Source organism: Ovis aries, chromosome 24 (assembly GCF_016772045.2).
Source record: "Ovis aries strain OAR_USU_Benz2616 breed Rambouillet chromosome 24, ARS-UI_Ramb_v3.0, whole genome shotgun sequence".
Taxonomy (NCBI): domain Eukaryota; kingdom Metazoa; phylum Chordata; class Mammalia; order Artiodactyla; family Bovidae; genus Ovis; species Ovis aries.
Window position 1 is genome coordinate 26969377 of NC_056077.1, and position 20379 is coordinate 26989755.

The window sequence follows — 20379 nt, forward strand, 5'->3', positions numbered from 1 at the left end:
GGAGAACGCATGCGCGCACGTCGGCTACTTAGCCGTTGACGTCGGGCCGGCGGCGTTCCTGTGCAAACTCCGCCGCCCTAGGCTTTCGCGACAGTGGCCGTCTCGGCCGCTAGTGAGCGTTGCGGCGTACTGGGTTCCGGATACCTTCTGGGTTTCCAGGGGTAGGTTTGCGCTAAGTGTAGCGTTTTCGCTTCATTAATGCTAAGTCACTTCAGTCGGGTCCGACTCTGTGAGACCCCACAGACGGTAGCCCACTAGGCTCTGCTGTCCATGGGATTCTCTAGGCAAGAACAGTGGAGCGGGTTGCCATTTCCTTCTCCAATGCATGAAAATGAAAAGTGAAAGTGAAGTCGCTCAGTCCTGTCTGACTCTTAGCGACCCCATGGACTGAAGCCTACCAGGCTCCTCTGTCCATGGGATTTTCCAGGCAGGAGTACTGGAGTGGGGTGCCATTGCCTTCTCCATCGCTTCATTAGCCCCGCCTCAAATAGCTACGAATCGTGGTATGAATTGAGCAAGGGGTGATCGAAAGCACTTAATTGATTTATCGAAAAATTTCTCTGAACTGAAGACAGCTTTCTCTATTTTAGTGGCAGAATAAAAGCACGTTACAGGAATAAAGATGTTGCACGGAAGTTGTTTCTCGCCTTTGTGGGGCGGGAATCGTTTTGTTTATTTGGGCACTTTGCCGTCAGAGCCAGTCAGCGGTCTAGTCACTAATTTAGGTCAGGACCACGCTGGCTAGATTGTGGGTAAATCACGTTGCACTCACGTTGCTGAGCCCAAAGCCACTCTGAGGTGTAGAGGCCAGGTGACCTATGTCCTCTTACGTCTTATGTCTGAGCCGAGGAGACCAACTCGGATGTTCTTTACTTTGTAACTCAGCATGTCCCTGGTCTGTCTCAGGCATGGTCCGTCTCTTATTTAGTGACTTAAATCTTGGTCAGTTTCGCCCTTGCTCCCATGTCCTGTGGATCTAGTCTGTTAAATAGTTCCCTCGCCCTTGTGGAAGCTTAACCATCTTTGAGCTCCTGGTAGGGCCGTGGTTTAGACATTATGTCCAACATATCAGAAAACAAATACAACACCAGTGATTCTCAAATTTTTTGGCCTTGGAATGCCTTTGAATTCTTAAAAATTAAAGCTCCAAAGATCTTCTGTTTGTATGGGGTTTATCTATCCATATTTACTGGGTTAGAAATGAATACAAATTTGGAACATATTAATACACTTTAAAAAATTACAGAAAGAAATCTGTCGAGACAGAAAGTTGATTAGTGGTTGGCAGGGGATGGTAAGGAATTGATGAACTGGAACTGTTGCTAACAAATTGAAATTTCTTTCAGGAATGATGGAAATGTTCTGAAATTAGACAGTGGTGATAGTTGCATAATACAGTGAATGTACTAAAAACCACCAAAATGTACACTTAGAAATGATAAATTTTATGTTATATGAATTATGTCTCCATCTAAAAATTGCCCCACATTGCAATAATAAACTCTTTACATATAGATAACATTTTAGTTTTTAAAATGACTATTTTCCAAAGCAAAAAAGAAGAGTGACATTGTTTTACCTTTTTACAAACCAACCCGGGGATTTCTTTAGAAGGAATGATGCTAAAGCTGAAGCTCCAGTACTTTGCCCACCTCATGCGAAGAGTTGACTCATTGGACAAGACTTTGGTGCTGGGAGGGATTGGGGGCAAGAGGAGAGGGGGATCACCGAGGATGAGATGGCTGGATGGCATCACTGACTCGATGGACGCGAGTCTGAGTGAACTCTGGGAGTTGGTGATGGACAGGGAGGCCTGGCATGCTGCGATTCATGGGATTGCAAAGAGTTGGACATGACTGAGTGACTGAACTGAACTGAACTGAACTGAACTGAATGTCTGGTTTGAACTTCCCAGGTAATGCAGTGATAAAGAATCCACCTGCCAATGCAGAAGACTCGGGAGCCTCCAGTTCCATCTCTGGGTGGGAAAGATCCCCTGGAGTAGGAGATGGCAACCTTTTCCAGTACTCTTGCCTAGAAAATCCCATGGACAGAGGATTCTGGTCAGTTACAGTCCATGGGGTTGCAAACAGTTGGACACAACTGAGCTTGCACGCACAGTGTCTGATTTAAGATGAAACAGCAGGATTCTTATATGTGTTTCTGTAGTCAGTCTGTTGTAATATCACACATCATATAACCTCTTGAAAACTTAGCAATATACTCAAGAAAGAATGTAAGTAAAAAGTCAAATGGTATCTCAGTTTTTTAATGAAAATAGTTTTGACGTTGCAGACCCCTAACAGTGTCTCAGGAATCTCAAGAACCATTAGATGATTGGCATTTTGGTCTTCCCTGCACTTTACAGAGGACTATTTGGGCTTCCCTAGTGGTGCAGACAGTAAAGAATCTGCCTGCAATGCAGGAGACTTGGGTTGATCCCTGGGTTGGGAAGATCCCAAAGATCCCCTGGAGAAGAGAATGACTACCTACTCCAGTATTCCTGCTTGGAGAATTTCATGGACAGAGGAACCTGAAGGGCTACAGTCCATGGGGGTCACAAAGAGTCAGACACAACTGAGCAACTAACACTTTCATTTAGGTTTTCACATCTGTTGTCAGTCCCCAGATATATGGTAAGATACCTGCCAGAAATAGTGAAAAGAGCGTAGCTCAGAGAGTCAGGACTTCTAAGATAAAAATAAATAGCTTAGGTACAGGGCTTCGTTGCCAGGTGCCTGGAGTCAAGATATTTAACCTCTTTGTGGCTTAATTTCCTTAGCTCTTGAAAGGGAATGATGGTTGGATCTACTGCCTAGGGATCTGCATCTGCCTGCTGGCAATTCCAGTTGTTAAACACCTGATATTCCAAGAGAAACAGTAATTTAAAAGGAAAAAAAAAAACCTTCCAAACTACATCCTTAAGGAGCAAAGGAGAGCAAAGTTGGGTATAAGAGCTGACACTAGGGACTTCCCTGGTGGTCCAGTGGCTAAGGCTCTGTGCTGCCACTGCAGGGAGCCCAGATTCAATCCCTGGTCAGGGAACTAGATCCTACAGGCCACAGCTAAGAGTGTGAATGCTGCAAATAAAGATCCTGCATGCCTCAACAAATATTGAAGATCTTGTTATTACGACTAAGAGCTGACACACTCAAATAAATAAAGAAAACAAACATTAAAAAAGACTCAATGAGTCCGAAAGCTATTTAGTTTTTCTTTTGTATTCCCCATCTCAGAGAATATCCTTCTTCCCAGTTGCCCAAGCTACTGATGTGCTAGTTCTAAATTCTCTTTCACTCACCCTCTTGCCTTTACTTATCAATTCTTCTGAGCCTATCTTCCCCCTCAAATCTCTCAAATTCTTCCCTTTTCTCTCTTTGTCATGCCTTTGTACAGACATTATCGTTTCTGATCTAGAACTAGTCTCTTAACTCTTATCTCATCCTGCTTTATCTTTAGTCCATTTCCCCAATTTACACCAGAAAAATGCTGTACAGCTTATCAATCCAATGGGCAAAATTTGATTCAGTGCCATCCCATAACCCATTAAGTTTAAATAAATAGTTCAGTATTATGTTCATGGTTCCTGCCTGTCTATGAGGCTTCATCTTTGGCCCAATTGTGCTTTGCATTTTGCCTATACTGAACCACTGAACCATTTTGCCTGTATTGAATCATGCTAATCATCACACATGACTTGGGGGCGCAATCAAAAAGTAGGGTGAATTTTATCTTATGTGATTTTATATATCAGTAAAAATATAGTTGCATAATATTCCATTCCATGGACTTGAGAGAAGTATTTCTACATAAGCTAGACTTAGCACTGTTGCTCCACAGACACACACACACAGACTTTCCTGACCTCCCAGAGAAAGTTAACCCTCCTTTTGGCTCTCTTAGCATATTACAAAAAACACCTTTGTTATGCCACCAAACCAACAGTTTAACTAGAGGGAAAGAACCAGATCTTCAGTACTCTTTGTATTCCTACCCTTTAGCAGGGACTATTTGGTAAATGATTAGCTTAATTCAGCACTCTTAAAACTCAAGTTTTTAAGTAAGGGGACATTTTCCTTAATCATAATCTCCTGCCAAAACCCAATAAGGACTAGATAAAAGCCAGGAGTCCCTCCCCTTAATTCCCTTCTGCCATGGCTGCCCCTTTGGTGCCAGTCCCCTAACTGGGTGAAAAAACACAGAGGCTTTCCTAAAGTTGACCAAATATCTGATCTGTTAAAAGCCCGTCAGATTCAGCCATAAGAAGGTCTAAAGTATTGATATATGCTCTAACATGGGTGAAACTTGAAAATACTATGTTAAATGGCAGAAGCTAGACATGAAAGGCCACGTTGTTGTATAATTTGATCTGTGTGAAATGTCTGGAATAAACAAACCTATAGAGACAGAAAAGAGATGAGGGTTACTAGGGGCTGGGGGAGAGGAGAATGGAGAGTGACTGCTTCATGGGGACAGGGTTTCTTTTTGAGGTGGTGAAACTATTCTGGGATTAGAGAGTGATGATGGTTCCACAATCTGTGAATACACTAAATACCTCTGAATGGCATACTTTAAAAGGGGGAATTTTGGACTTCCCTGGTGGTCCCCTGGCTAAGAATCCACCTGCCAATGCAGAGAAGAACATGGTTCGATCCCTGTTCGAGGAGGATTTCACACGCTGTGGGGCAGCTAAGCCCACATACCACAACGACTGAAGTCCATGCACTCTAGAGCCAGGGCTCTGTAACAAGAAAAGCTACCACAATGAGAAGTCCAGGAAGAACAAAGAAGACCCCGCCAAAAAATAAATTTTTTTTAAAAGGGTGAATTTTATGGGTCTTCCCTGGCCAGCCAGTGATTAAGACTTAGTGCTTCCAATGCAGGGGGTGTGGGTTCCAACCCAGGTTGGGGAACCATGCCAATCATCCCACATGACACGGGGGCGCAGTCCAAAAGTGGGGTGAATTTTACAGGATTTATATATCAATAAAATATAGTTGCATAATATTCCATTCCATGGACTTGAGAGAAATAAAGGCATTTTTATAAAAAACAGACTAGTCATGAGTTTGTATCATGCTAATATTTCTTTATAAAATTACATATACATGACTGTTATTTTTGTCTAATTGGGAAAAAGTGTGACCGAAATTCCCTGGGATGTGAATAAACCTATTGGGAGCAATGAGTAATCACCACCACAAGCACAAATAAACAAACAAAAAACTGTCAAAAATTTGGGACCAAGAACTAGAATTTCCAAAGCAACTATATACCCTTAAATCCTTCCTGAATATGTCCAGTCCCCCTAATGCTTCTCCCGGACTCTAAGTAGCCCCTTCAGTTCACGGAAACATGATGGACAATCTCCACCCCAACCCCACCTCCTGGAATACCCTTTTGTTTTGAGGGTAAAATTGGCAGAGTGGGCTTCCCTGGTGGCTCAGTGGTGAAGACTCCACCTGCCAATGCAGGAGATGCAGGTTCAATCCCTGGGTTGGGAAGATCCTCTGGAGAAGGAAATGGCAACCCACTCCAGTATTCTTGTCTGGGAAATCCCATGAACAGAGGAGCCAGGCAAGCTACAGTCCATGGGGTCATAAACAGTCGGATACAGCTGAGTGACTAGACAGCAACAACAGTTGGCAGAGTAAAAGCTGTTGAGCAGGTGGTGGCTTCTGGAGGAAAGAACTGAGGTCTGAGAGAGCTGAGCACGGACCCCAGGACTTACGTGTGAAGGCGGGAACTAGGATGGGGTAAATAGCCAGAGTCCTTGGCAGCCACTCGGGCTAAACTTTGGGAGTCGAGTGGGTTCTGGGAAAGAATGAAGGATGGTGACCTCCAGGCACCCACAAACGGTGAGTGGGTTGAGGTCAGGAGAGTGAGGTGACAGCCTGTTGGTGGAGAGGCACTATCTCAAGAAGACGAAGAAAGGGCTGGAGAGTGAAGCATCTGGAGTCTTGACGATAAGCCACGACTTGGCCTTAGCTTCAGCCTCCGGTTTGGGTAGACATTTGAAAAAAAGAATCAGTTCAGGCCAGAATCTTATCTCTTCTATATTTCTAAAAGTTATCTCAGCTGAAAATACTTTTGTAAAGTTTAGTTATTTGGGGCTGTGCTGGGTCTTTGCTGCTGCACTCTGACTTTCTCTAGTTGTGGTGAGCCCTGGCTACTCTCCTGCTGGGGTTCATGGGCTTGTAGGCTTCAGTGGTTGTGGCAAATGGGTTCAGTTGCTCCTCGACATGTGGGATCCTCCCAGACCAGGCATCGAACCAATGTCTCTTGCATTGGCAGGCAGACTCTTAACCACTGGACCACTAAGGAAGACCTTATCTCCTCTTGATAAATTATGAAGAAAAGCTCAAGATTCTTTCACCTCTCTCCCTCCTCCTCCCACTCTTCCCCAGACTAACACACAACAAGTAGCCAGAAATGAGATTCACACATTCCTACCCAGAGTCAAGAGGTGCATCCCACTAGCTGTAGTCATGCCCTTTTATTGTTTGTTGGTTTTTTTTAAATTGAGACATGTGGATGGTGGTTAGTGGTGAGTGGGTTCCCAAGTCCCCATTGTAGAGTTGCTGTGCAACTCAGCAGCTCTCGTAATCAGAGGGGTAGAGGTCCCAGTGGAAGCCGATGGCATCAATAAGGGAGCCAGATCGGCCACTGATGAATCGTAGCACAGTGTTGGGGTACAGAGGAACAGCGTTGAAACTTGTGCCTTTGTCTGTCCCGAAAGACAGGAAGCGGAACTTGTCCGTCACAAAGACCAGCTTTCTCAGGTAGGTCTTGTACTTTCCCGACACCTGAACGATGGATTCTCCAGGGTAAAGAAAGATCTCGTCCAGGTCTCCCGAGGTGCCACCCACATAGTCGCTCCACACCGTACCGTAGCGCACCTGGAGACTAGGGGTGGAGTGAGGAGGGAAAGAAGGGAGACACTGAGTAAGATGATCAGAATTCAGGAGCTGTTGGCCTACAGGCTGAGACCTTCAGACTGGTGATGGAGATGACAGCCCTGAAGAGTGTGAGGGTTGGATGAGCCCTGGAAGGTCATACATGGAACTTCAGCTCCTCATCTTGCTGATGAACAGGCTCACAGAGGGAAAACAGCTTGCCCAGAATCACCCAGACAGTGAAAATCAGAGCTTGCCTTTGGAGTCTACGTTCCCACTGGGACCCTACTCCCTACTTGAAAGAAGAAAAGGGATTTTTTTTTTTCCCAACATCTGAAAGGCCCCCATGAGGGGAGAAACTTGTTTATGCTGTGCCAGGCTCCAATGTCAGAAAGACACACGTTTGGGGAGAGGCATCCAGTTAGAGACGGAAGATGCCAGGCAGGATTTAAACCTCGGGTTGGGGTAAACTAGACAATGCCCAGGTCCCTCAGAGGTTAGGGTATATGAGTTACTCATGATCACACATGTGGGAGTCTTAGGGGTTTTGGCAGCACAGGTCTCAAATCCAAGTCATCTAATAACTTTTCTGTATCATGTTATCCCTGTGACTTGCTGCTGTGACCCAAAGTGACTGCTGCTGCTGCTGCTAAGTCGCTTTAGTCGTGTCCGACTCTGTGCGACCCCATGTCACTGAGACCTTCCTAACTTAGTAAGATCCTAGAAGGTCGCCAAAGCACAGAATCTCGAAGACGCTTACCCTACGATGTAGTAACTGCTGACTCGGATGCGAATGGCGGTGATGGGGCCATCCAGCTGGTTTCCAGACTGGGAGAATCGTTCTCCTCCCCCGCCTCCGTATTCTCCACTGTAGGAGGAGGCCCTGGGTTGAACTGGAGGGAAAGGAGGAGTTGTGGGGAGAAATCCCCTGAGAGCTCAGTTTCTCCACATCACCCCTCTTCCTCCCGCAGCTCAGTTCCCACCACGCCAAGTCAGCCTCTGAAAGCCTTGGCTGCCCGCAGCGCGGGCGGCTGTCTTCCCCTGATCTAGTCCTGGGATTCGGGCTTCTCACTTACTCTCTGTGGCAGAGGCTGAGGCACAAAGTAGGGCGAGAAGAGCAGTGGTCCACATCCTGGGGCTGGAGTGAGAAGAAAGGGAGTGAATAGTTGCCCTTATCCCCTCGGAGGCCATTTACCCAGGCTCCCCTGACCTCCAGCTGAGTCTTGGGGTTCTTGGTCCTTCAATGCAGACCTTGTCCACTCAGTCTTCAGCTTTGAAAGAACTGCCCATAGTCTCAAGTCCTGTTCATCACAGATACTATCTTACGTGTCCTTAATCCCTCTCTGTCTCCCCTGTCTGGCTACAACCAACCCTCCTTTTCCCTCCTGACTTTCTATCTGGATTAAGCTGTGTCGACCCCTGTTCCCTCCTAGCACAAAGCAGGAAAGGAATTTTCTAAAGAAGTGAGGGACTTCCCTGGTGGTCCAGTGGTTAGGACTCCGCACTTCCACTGCAAGGAGAACAGGTTCCATCCCTGGTTGGGGAACTAAGACCTACAAGCCACATGGCAAAGCCAAAAAAAAAAAAGGTGGAGGACATCTCCAAATTATAGAGATGGTTGAGTTCATCAAACCAGGAGTCTGAGAAAAGCTTAAAGGAAGTCGGACTGGGGTAGATTGGCCCAGCTTGTGGGGCATCTGGGGCATAGTTTAAATTCCTAGGTTGGGCCTTTTCTCAAATTGGAAAGAAAGGAGCATTTTAGAGCATTTATCTGTCACTTGGAGAGTGAACACGGTAATAGAAGAGACAGCCAGCATCACCATCCAAGCAGTTCTGGTGGAGATGGGATAGCCCAAGAAGTTTGAGAAGGAGCTGGAATCAGCTTAAGAAATTAGATGCCAGGTGCCTGGTCTATTTGTCATACCTCTTTCTCTGCTAACACAAATCTGGCCACGGGTGTATCCCAGGTGTCTCCAGCCCTACAGTTGAGATCCAGACGTCTTTACACCTAAGACTAGCTCCGATTCAGATGCCCCGGTTAGTTGACACCCAGGTCTTTCCTGCGGCTCATAGGGAGTCTCATCTTCAGCTCAGCTTGAATTTTCCCCTAACCCAGATCCAGGAATCCCCGTCACCCCCTAGCCAATACCTCTTTCACCCCTCACCTGGCAGTTTCAAGTGCAAAATAGCTCCCCTAGAAACTTCCAGATCTTTTATACCAAGTCCAAGCCCTCCCCCTGCTGTTTATCGTGTGAACCTCACCTCCTGAGCAAACATGACCAGACTCCTAGGATCAGTTGTCAGGCAGGGTCTGGAACTTATCCTACCCCAAGGGTTACAGGTGGCAGGGTGGGGCCAACTCTGGGCCAAGGCCTAGATCTCAGGAGAGGCAGAATAAACTTGGGAAAATATCACCAACCGAAAGGCCAGCAGCTGTGGGCAGGCAGCACTGCTCATCACCTGGTGTCATCCAGGGTTCTCCCTCCTTTATGTGGTTTCTGCTGGTGTCCTTACCTGCAATCTGCCATCTCTCAGGATAAACATTGCCTTCTCCAGGCATTTGAAATATAGATTCTCTTGGAAAGGAATGACACTTCCAACACCTTATACTATTTGCTGGGCAATTTTTTTCTCTCCTCTCATATTTTATATGAAAAAATTCAAAGTGTAGAAAAGTTGTAAGAATATACAGAGAACATCCGTATGCTCACCATGTAGATTCTGTCATGGTTAATTTTTTTTATTAAATTGAGTCAGACGAAACAAAGCTCTACTTCATTAAAACATAATTTTATTTATTTATGTTTGGCTGTGCTGGGTCTTCGTTGCTGCACCGGCTCTTCTCTAGTTGCGAGGAGCAGGGGCCATTTTTCGTTGCAGTGTGCAGGCTTCTCACTGCAGCGGCTTCTCTTGCAGGGCCCAGGCTCTAGGGTGCGAGAGCTTCAGCAGTTGCTGCAGGAGGGCTTGGTAGTCGTGGCTCGTAGGTTCTAGAACACAGACTCAGTAGTGGTGACAACGCACGGGCTTACCTGCTCTGGGACATGCAGGATCTTTCCGGATCAGGGATCGAACCCATGTCTTCTGCACTGGCAAGTGGATTCTTTACCACTAAGCCACCAGGGAAATCCTCTCATGGTTAATATTTTGTTGTACTCTCTATTTCTTCCAACCATCCATCATCAATCTGTCAGCCGCTTCACAAACTTTTTCTCTCTGAGAAGAGCGACTTGAGGCAACACCTGCAGATCCCCCTCCCCTGAACAGACAGTCAGTTTAGTGGGCAAATGGGAAGCTGAGGAAGTAAAAGCAGACAGGACCTGCCCTGGGGGCCGTGCTGGGCCCTCAGGACTTCTGACACCATAGCTGAATCTGCCTGGTGCTGTAGCCCGCCCAGGGCAATGACTCCCTCCTGTGGGTCCGAAACTTCCCAGAATTGGGGTCATCGATTTCTTCTCTTTGCCAGCCCTTGTCTTCTGGAACCCCTCTAGGACTGGCCCTCCCACCCACTGAGGCAACAGGTCAGAAGGACAAAGGCCAGGGAGGGACTGGAACCATTAGCCTCGGTTATTAATAACCAGGAGCCCAGCATTCAGAGGACAGGCTCACCATCTGGTGCTGAGGACCCATCCCAGGAAACAAAGGAGCCCCACCCTGGGGAGCCGGAAGTAGGGCGGGGCTCCTGGTGGGGAGATTCCGAGATCTAGGAGGGCTGTGTGATCTCCCTTCTCCAACCTTCTGCGTGTCCAAAACAAGCGCATCCTGGTGACCACTTTTATCTCCTTCCAGCCATTTTGTCCTCGTATGGCTTTTGTCTTTCTTTTAATATTTGTTTATTTGGTTGTGCTAGGTCTTAGTCGTGGCATGTGGGATCTCTTTGCCTGAGCAGGGATTGAACCCAGGTCCCCTGCATTGGGAGTGCCAGAGGCTTAGCCACTGGACCACCAGGGAAGTCCCAGCTTCTCTCCCAGCAAGTGCAGCTTCCTCGCACTTGCCTTTCTCTCCCGATTCTCTCTCCTTCCTTTAATGTCTTGATCTTCCCCTGACATCTCCTATCCCAAGATTTTCTCTTTATGTTCCCTCTCTCAGTGCCTTTTTCCTTCTGTTCTTCTCTTCCTTCCTTATCTCTTTGTCTCTCCCCGACTCTATCTCTAACTCTGCCCTCACCCCTCACTATCACCCATCTCTCTCTTTTTTAATAGGGGCACATCACGCAGTCTGTGAAAAAAATACTGGAAATCAAAGATGGCAGCTCAGAGAGATCTTAGGGGGAACACCTTGGGAAAACTCCTCTGGGACCCTCAGAATAATCTCTTACACTGGTCATAGGTTCATTTTCATACACCCACCCCAACAATGCTGTGATCCAGGGTCTCCTCTCTGCCTGAAGACTGGTCCCTGGGTTCTGGGCAACAGTTCCTTAGTGCCCTCTCCAGCGTGACGGAGATGCCCTTCCTCCAGTGGGAGGGGTCTCAGGGTTCATCCTCTGTCCTCCTGCAGACAAGGAAGGCCTCTGTGAAGCTGATGCAAGTACCTCCTCTAGAGCTTGCTCTGATGCTGTGCCTCAGGAGCCAGAAGGAAGAGGTGGAGGCCATGGGACACCAGGCCCCCCTCTGCTTCTACCTCATTAGCTTCCCTTTGAACTCTTTCACATTTAACCCATGTGCCAGCTGGGGGCCTACCTGTCCTGGTCTATGAGCAGTGAAAGGCACACCTGCCCTGGTCCCATAGACCAGGAAAGTCCAAAGCCTTCCCAAGCTTTCTGCTCTCCCAGGCAACTTAAACTCTCTCACCATCTTCTTTGCCCCCTTAGCAAAGCAGCTCACTCAACACATGTTTATGGAGCATCTGTAGGTTGGAGGCACCCCAGATATTGAAGAGATACCAAGGAGGAAGAGATTCAAATCCCACCCCTAAGAGCTTCCACTCCAGTGGGCATGTGCATGCGTGCCAAGTCGATTCAGTCATGTCTGACTCTTTGGGACCCTATGGACTGTAGACCACCAGACTCCTCTGTCTGTGGGATTTTCCAGGCAAGAATACTGGAGTGGGTTGCCATGCCCTCCTCCAGGGGATCTTCCCGACCCAGGGATCGTTCCAGCAGGGGTGAGTGGGTGTCATCAAATGAACAACAACATTACTGTAGGAGGTGTGCTATGAAGAAACCGTCAAATCAGAATGAGAACATAAAGAGGGATAGGGAGGCTGCTTCTCCGGCTTGGAGGGTCCTCTGGTCTGTAACATTTGCGAAGAGACCTGACTGAAGTCATAAAGAGAAATACAGCTGTTTGTGTGAAGAGTGGGCCAGGCAGAGGGCAAAATGAATACCAGAGTCCTGAGCAGGAAGCACGTGGGATGAATTTAGAAATGGTGGGGAGGGCAGAGTGGCTGGTGGTAAGTGAGGGAAGCAGGTGGGAGGCAAGGTCTGGGCAGCAGCCAGTGGGCAGAGGGTGCAGGGCGAGGGAGATGTGGTCAGGGGTTTGGATTCCTTCCGAGAGTGAGGGGAGCCCTGAAGCGTTTTGCCTTTCAAAAGCGTTCCTTGCAGGATTTCCCCGGTGTTCCAGTGGCTAAGGTTCTGAACTCTCAATGCAGGGAGCCCAGGTTTGAACCGTGATCAGGGAACTAGTTTCTACAGGCTGCAACTTAGAGTTTGCATGTTGCAACTAAAGATCTCTCATGTCTCATTGAAGATTGAAGATCTTATATCCTGCAACTAAATAAACTAAATAAACAAACTTTTTTAATATTAAAAAATATCTAGTGGGCAAAGGTGACTTTGCTAAGTTGCAAAAGGGGCTTCTACCCCCTACCCCACTGTTCTTCATGCCCCACATGTTGCCCCTCAGTGGCCTACAGTTGGCTCATGTTGCTCCAGCTACTTAACACGCTCTTCTCTTTCTGCCCACCCAGTACCTTCTACCCTTAGGACAGTCTGCTGTATCGCCACAACTGCAGCCACTCTGTGCGCCCTCCACCACAGCTTCTCTCCTCAGCTCCCTTCTTCCAGGCTCTGAACTGAAATCAAGCTCCTTTCTCTGACCTCCAGCTGTGCTTCCTCCATCACTTGTTATTGTTCAGTCGCTCAGTCATGTCTGACTCTGCCACCCCATGGACTGCAGGACGCCAGGCTTCTCTGTCCTTCACCATCTCCCTGAGTTTCCTTAAACTCATGTCCACTGAGTCAGTGATGCCATCGAAACAGCTCATCCTCTGTCGTCCCCTTCTCCTCCTGCCTTCAATCTTTCCCAGCATCAGGGTCTTTTCCAATGAATTGGCTCTTCACATCAGGTGGTCAAAGTATTGGAGCTTCAGCTTCAGCATCAGTCTTTCCAATGAATATTCAGGACTGATCCCCTTTAGGATGGACTGGTTGGATCTCCTTGCAGTCCAAGGGACTCTCAACAGCCTTCTCCAGCACCACAGTTCGAAAGCATCAATTCTTTGGCTCTTAGCCTTCTTTATGGTCCAACTCTGACATCCGTTCATGGAAAAAGCATAGCTTTAACTATACCGACTTTTGTCAACAAAGTGACGTCTCTACTTTTTAATACGCTAAGTTTGTCATAGTTCTTCTTCCAAGGAGCAACCGTCTTTTAATTTCTTTTAATTTCCTCCATCACTAATATGGTTCTAATTTGCCTGCACTGTAATTTATCTGTTTTCGTGGACTCCTCTACTGAAACGGGAGCCCCTCCCACAGCAGGGACTATGAATCCACCTCTGAATCCCCGCTCCTGCATCTTACCTGGTCCAGAGCAGGTGTCCTCCAGAAAGGACTGTCAAATGCCTCGGCTGCAGCGAGACTCCTAGAAAGTGTACCCCCCCCCATTTCTTCATGTAGCTAAGCCTTTCTTCTTACAGGACAGGCATGTGGGTGTTCTTTAGTTTCTCATTTACAATTCTTCTGGAGAAATTCTGTATTCAGAAGAATACTGGGTGTAAAGGCAGAATTCTGTGTCAAGGTCCTCATTCAATACTTCTTAGTTGTGTACATTTAAAGAACTCACTTCATTCTGGAGAGCCTATATTTCTGCATTTATCAAATGAGAAAAAAAATCTCCAGATCAACCCAAATCCTAAAGTACAATGTTTCTCAAACTGTAGATCTTGACACTGGTGGGCCATGAAATCAATTTAACAGCTCAGGACCAGCATATTTTAAAAATGGAATAGAAAAGAAATGAAGAGAGCACAGCATGTAACAAAGTTAAATACTATGGGCTTTGGGGGAGATTTTTGGCCCCTCGGCTTGTGGAATCTTATTTCCCCAACTAGGGATCAAACTTGCGCCCCCTGTAGTAAAAGCGTGGAATCTTAACCATTGGACCGCCAGCGAAGTCCTTATACTGTTTTTTGAAACAGTGCAGTTAAACACTGTATATGTAGTGGGTCATGATATAAAATGTTGCTTCCTGTAATGAAATGTAGCTTAGAAAACTTGAAAAAAAATGATGTTTACCTCTGTCAAAGGGTAAGGTTCCTATAGAGTTTCTTCATATAACAATGCTGTTTGTTGAAAATTGTCAGGCTAGAAGTCTAGAATTGGGACCCTCTAATGTGAACTGTGGTGTTGGAGAAGATTCTTGAGAGTCCCTTGGACTGCAAAGAGATCCAACCAGTTCATTCTAAAGGAGATCAGTCCTGGATGTTCTTTGGAAGGAATGATGCTAAAGCTGAAACTCCAGTACTTTGGCCACCTCATGAGAAGAGTTGACTCATTAGAAAAGACTCTGATGCTGGGAGGGATTGGGGGCAGGAGGAGAAGGGGATGACAGAGGATGAGATGGCTGGATGGCATCACAGACTCGATGGACGTGAGTTTGAGTGAAGTCCAGGAGTTGGTGATGGACAGGGAGGCCTGGCGTGCTGCAATTCATGGGGTCGCAGAGAGTCAGACACGACTGAGCGACTGAAGTGAACTGAACTGAATGGCAACCCACTCCAGTACTCTTGCCTGGAAAATCCCATGGATGGAGGAGCCTGGTAGGCTACAGTCCATGGGGTCGCAAAGGGTCGGACACGACTGATCAACTTCACTTCACTTCAGGGCAGTAACTAGAGTGGCTCTAGAGACCCAGATTCAGGTAGGTAAGTGTACAATGTTAATAATTTTTTTAATTGAGATACAATTGACATATAACATTGTATTAGTTTCAGGTGTACAACATTATGATTCAATATGTGTACATATTACAAAGTGAGTTAATCACTTTTGAAATCAGAAACCTGTAGTAATGTACCAAGAATTTGTGGACAGACTGCTATATTACAAAGAGACATGGGTTTATTTATTTATTTATTTTTTTGAGACATGGGTTTAAAGCCTAATTCCAGTTTTCGCTCTTTTCATTACCTACTGAGCCTCGGTTTCTTCCTCTGTAAATTGGAGATAATGAGATCAATTTTTGGCAATAGACCTGGCATGTGATATGTGTTAAGTAAATGTATATTCTCTCCCTTGAGAATTTCACAAAAGGGCCTTCCTTTTTTATCTCTTAAAAATAAAGATGGTTTAGGAGGCCATATCTTTTTCATCTGCAGTTAGCTTTATCTTAAAGCTTGGCTTAACTTGAGTTTAGATCCTAGAGATCTTGTCAAATGCACCATAAGACTGCCAAATAATTTTGTGTAAGTTGGCTTGAACAACTCAAATTAAAGTCACTTGGGAATCTGGTTTTAATTTCCTTTTATTGAGATATAATTACACAGTAACTTTTTTTAACCTCTGTTTTTGCTTTCTCTTACTGAATTGCTTTATCCACTGCAACTTTTTATTTTTCCCTTTGTTTAGTTTTTTGTTTCCTTTGATCTGTTTTGCTCCTCTTCACAAAAATAATCACTCTCCAGAAAGTATAACAATATAGTATTCAAAGGGATGAAATCCCTGTCCATCTGAGTTGTAAATCAGCCAGTGCTCATATATGCTGGGTAAGTTGTTACCTATGTGGGAGTCATTCCACCACAATGCCCTCCTTCTTGCTTTGTGTCAGAAAGATCCATCTAAAAATAGGAGCAGATTTGCTTTCCTTGACACATCACATGAGGTTAAAAGAGTCATCTGCTCTCATGCGTGACGTGTTCTGCAAATGCATTAAGACAGTGAGGTGCTGTGAGGCGCTGGTGAAGAGTACAGTGTTGGCATTCAGCCACCACTGCTCAGATGGTGTGTGCCCGGGGAAAGTTACTCATTTATTTATTTTTAAACAGGAGAAAATCAAAGTTTAATAACACATATATATGGGAGAGAATCAGAAAAAACTGAGTAACACACCAAAGTGGCTGCAGCCCTGCCAGCCTCATCTAAAGACAAAAGATGTTAAGGGTGGGGAGAGTCAGCTCTGGGAAGTGACCAGAAAAAAACACACGGTAAATAAGGAGCCCAAGCCAGTCAATCTTAAAGGAAATCAACCCTGAATATTCATTGGAAGGACTGATGCTGAAGCTCCAATTAAACAAGGGTGATTGTGATGCAGGTTTAAACATTATCTTCTCCGAAGACAAGAATTCGCAGAGAGCTGATAATAAAATTATGGAATGCTTTACGAATTTGCTTGGCATCCTTGCACAGGGGCCCTGCTAATCTTCTCTTTTTTCCTACAATGTTAGTACATGTGCTGCTGAAGTGAGCACCTGGGGCAAGTTATTTTACTTCTCTATGCTTCTGTTTCCTTACCTAAAAAAGGGTCATAACTGTACTCACCTCGGGGTTCACTCCAGAACATGACCTGGTGCATGGTGAGTGCCAAGGAAATGTTTCTATATGAATCAAGAGTGCACTAGTAAAACAAATGTCTCATGTTCTAAGGAGGGGCTCTATCCAGTAGAAATGAGAAAATCCTAAGATTCCTAATTATCCTTCACGTTTTAGTTATACACCTAAATCATACATTTCCAGCATTCTGTACATACGCCTTGATTTTATTCTTTTCCTTCCCAGTTGAATACAGGGCAGACCAACTGCTCACTGCACATCCAGCTGTGAGTCATTGATTTTAGCATCCATGTGCTCGTGTGCTCAGTTGCTTCAATCACGTCTGACTCTGCGACCCTATGGACTGTAGCCCGTCAGGCTTCTCTGTCCATGAGATTTCCTAGGCAAGAATACTGGAGTGGGTTACCATGCCCTCCCCCAGGGGATCTTCCCAACCCAGGGATAGAACCTGAGTCTCCTGCGTCTCCTGCGTTGCAGGCTGATTCTTTACTGCTGAGCCACTGGGGGAGCCCCGTTAGCATCCACAGTACTTAGTATGTCTCAACTTTGTCCCTCTTGTACCAAGGTCATGAGATCTTGCACATTTTCTCTAGTATCATCACTTTTTCATGTCCACTCATTTTGTGTAAGTGAAGGCAAAATGGTCAACTAGCCATAACTAACCAGACACATGGGCTAAAGTAGCTTGAACTTCATGTGATCAAAAACATTTACTGAGGTCACTTGGAAAATGGAACTGGAGTGTCCCACCTGGAGGGACTCACAGCCTTATGAGGGGCAAACATAAAGGAATGTATAATTGTCAGAGTGCAGTGAATGAGAACAATGGACGGGCATATGGGGATTCAGCCAAGGACAGAGAAGGAAAGGATCTCACCTGTGGCCAGGAAAGTGTGGTCACCGATGATGGGGTAGCAGAAAAGAGAGGAGATGGCTGAGGTCCATCCAGCACAGCCACTTATCTTGGGCAAATTATTTAAAGTCTCTCTGGACCATCATTAATAAAAGAAGGATAAGATCTGCTTCATTTAAAAAAATGATACAAATGATGGCACTTCCACTGCAGAGGGCATGGGTTCAATTCCTGGTCAGGGAACTAAGATTCCAAAATTGGATGGCCAAAAGAAAAAAAAAAAAAGATACAAATGAACTTATTTACAAAAGAGAAACAGACTCACAGATATAGAAAGCAAACTTAGGGTTGCCAAAGGGGAAAAGGTTATGAGAGATAGCTTAGGAATTTGAGATTAACAGATATACCCTACTATTATAAAACAGATCAACAACAAGGCTGTACTTATAGTACTCATACTTATCTTGCAATAACCTATAGTAGAAAAGAATCACTTTGTCAAACATCTAAAACATAAATCAGCTGTACTTCAATATAAATAAATAAATTTTTAAAGAAAAAGACCCACTTCAAAGGGTTATTATTATTACTTTGGCTGCACCAGGTCTGAGTTGCAGCACCTGGGATCTAGTTCCCTGACCAGGGATGGAACCCACGGCCCCTGCTTTGGGAATGCGGAGTCTTAGCCACTGAACCACCAGGGAAGTCTCAAAGTATTATTTTAGAGGATTAAATGAGATAGAAAAATGAGGCACATAGAAGACAGAATTAGTTATGGCCAGGAGCAGTATCATAGGAGGAATAGATATTTGAACAGGGTAGGATGGTCAGTGGCGGGGAACTGATCACCAAACAAAGTGAGAACCTTCATCACAAGAGGACAGTATCAGGGCAGATCAGGCGGCAGCCGATGATTATCCCCCCAGGCAAGCCGTGAATGGAGCCAAGAGCAGACCATGATATTTATGATGACTAATCCTATCCTTGCTGGGGTGAGGATAAGGGGCAAAGGGGGCCAACTCCACTCTGGAAGCTGAGAATCAACAACGAAGAGAGCTGGGGCTCCTGCCAAAATCCTCAGCTTTCTTCATGGAAGAGAGGAAGAGATTATTGGCTGATGGAGGGTTGGTGGCATTCGGCAGGACCCTAGGAAAGCAGTGAAAGGTTTGGAAGAGCCACTGTCCAGAGGGGAGAGAGAGTTGCCCAGATCCGTGTTAAAGGGTGACTAGACGCACTGACTGTGATGGGTTGTGTGATTTTCTCCAATAGGACAAAGGACAGGTGGTTGTATTAGTTCAAGGGGAAAGGCTGGCAAGGGCTGGAAGGAGAGGGGTTGAAGCAATTCACAATGATCTCAAGTTTATAGAGGAAGCAGAGTGAGGTCAGGACGGGCAGGCAGTCAGTGATGGATTTCTGAATGTGGGCACCAGGAAATAGAAATGTCAATAAGCTGGACCAGTGGGTGGAGTGAGAGAAAGGAGAGGCTCAGAGTTTGGGGAATCTGATGGTCAATGTAGAGCAATCCTTAATGGTAACAAGATTTAAGGTGGTCCCTAATGTGGAGAAGGAAATGGCAACCCACTCCAGTATTCTTGCCTGGAGAATCCCATGGACGGAGGAGCCTGGTGGGCTATAGTCCATGGGGTCGCAAAGAGTCAGAGATGACTGAGCGACTTCACTTTCACTTTCACTTAATGTGGAGAGGCAGATTCTTCATGATCTTGAAAGATAAGATGAGAAGTAATGCTACATCAAGGTGGAAGAGGACCAAAGTGCTGAATGCGACTCTTTATGTAAAGTATCTAGTATCATCACTGCAACAGCCCTTCAAGTTGAGGATTTGTGGAAATTGAAAATTCAGACACAAATGAAGAAGATTGCCAAGTCCCTCAGGATTATTAAGACGGGTGGTGGTGGTTTAGTCTCTAAGTCGTGTCTGACTCTTGCGATCCCATGGACTATCCTCTGTCCATGGGATTTTCAGGGCAAGAATGCTGGAGGGGTTTGCCATTTCCTTCTCCAATTAAGATGGGAAGCTCGGGTATTTCCCTGGTGGTTCAGTGGTAAAGAACCCGCATGCCAGTGAAGGCCACTTGAAGCTGAAACCCAGAACTCTGATTGCAGTAACATTATTTAAGAAGGAGTCTTTGGGCTTCAGCCAAAATGGGTGGCATAAGCATGACAGGATGAGAGTGTGGTTGCCCTCCCCAATGCCTGCTCATGATGCTCTTTTAGCCTGAGGCTGGTGGCCTCCACATATTGCCCAGGAGCCAGGTTCACAGAGGTCCTCCGCAACGTGGACGGGGAAAGTGTGGAGCTGTCATTGCTGGGGGAACATGAGTTATGAAGAGGAGAAGTGGATGAACCCAGCAGTTGTAAATTTGGCCACCGGCAGTTCCTCAAAAAGTTACACAAAGAATTACCCTATGACTGAGAAATTCTACTCCTAGGTATATACAGAAGAGAAACTGAAAACATATGTCCACACAAAAACCTGGACCTGAATGTTTCTAGCAGCTCTACTTGTAATAGCCAGAGTGGAAACAACCTGCCCCGGAAAGGATGAACAAAAAGTGGTACAGGTATCCTCCACGTTTCTTGAAACTTCGCTTTACGCCACTTCGCTTTTATGAAAGACCTACGTTAGTACCTGTTTGCACTAGCCTGAAGAAATCTGAAGAGGATTTTCGTTTTTACAGTAAAAGGCGAGAGTAATACTGTGTCTCTTTTGTAGCGAATGGTTATAGAGGCAGGGCTTATTACCCCACGCCTGGAAGTGGCACAGTCAAGCTCCTTCCTGGAAACTACACTCAGCATCTCAGCGTGCAGTCACCGTAGTCTTCAACTGTGTGTGAGCATCTGTGCTTCTCTCTGTTTATTTTGTGCATCCATTAGCAAGATACATCCTAAGATAATGACTT

General features: G+C 45.8%; 1 protein-coding gene, 1 long non-coding RNA gene and 1 other non-coding gene across 4 annotated transcripts; 1 reads left to right on the forward strand and 2 right to left on the reverse strand.

Moving 5' to 3' along the window:
• The first annotated feature begins 9 nt into the window (after positions 1-9).
• LOC121817836 (uncharacterized) lies at positions 10-2258 on the forward strand. The gene is made up of 2 exons (XR_006057893.2): positions 10-161; positions 1916-2258. It is a non-coding gene; the product is annotated as an uncharacterized LOC121817836 (long non-coding RNA).
• Positions 2259-6481: 4223 nt separating this feature from the next.
• ZG16 (zymogen granule protein 16) lies at positions 6482-9087 on the reverse strand. Of its 2 annotated transcripts, none has more exons than XM_042240084.1 (4): positions 9062-9087; positions 7973-8034; positions 7657-7789; positions 6482-6906 (listed from the first exon to the last, which is right to left on the reverse strand). In XM_042240084.1, exons 2-4 carry the CDS (start codon positions 8025-8027, stop codon positions 6591-6593), a joined length of 504 nt encoding a protein of 167 aa, XP_042096018.1. In that variant the 5' UTR covers positions 8028-8034; positions 9062-9087; the 3' UTR covers positions 6482-6590. The 2 variants fall into 2 exon arrangements, with proteins under 2 accessions (XP_042096018.1, XP_014959650.2); XM_015104164.3 differs by having other exon boundaries at positions 8821-9083.
• Positions 9088-16416: 7329 nt separating this feature from the next.
• LOC114110692 (U6 spliceosomal RNA) lies at positions 16417-16523 on the reverse strand. Its single transcript, XR_003586935.1, has one exon. It is a non-coding gene; the product is annotated as a U6 spliceosomal RNA (small nuclear RNA).
• Between the last annotated feature and the right edge of the window lie 3856 nt (positions 16524-20379).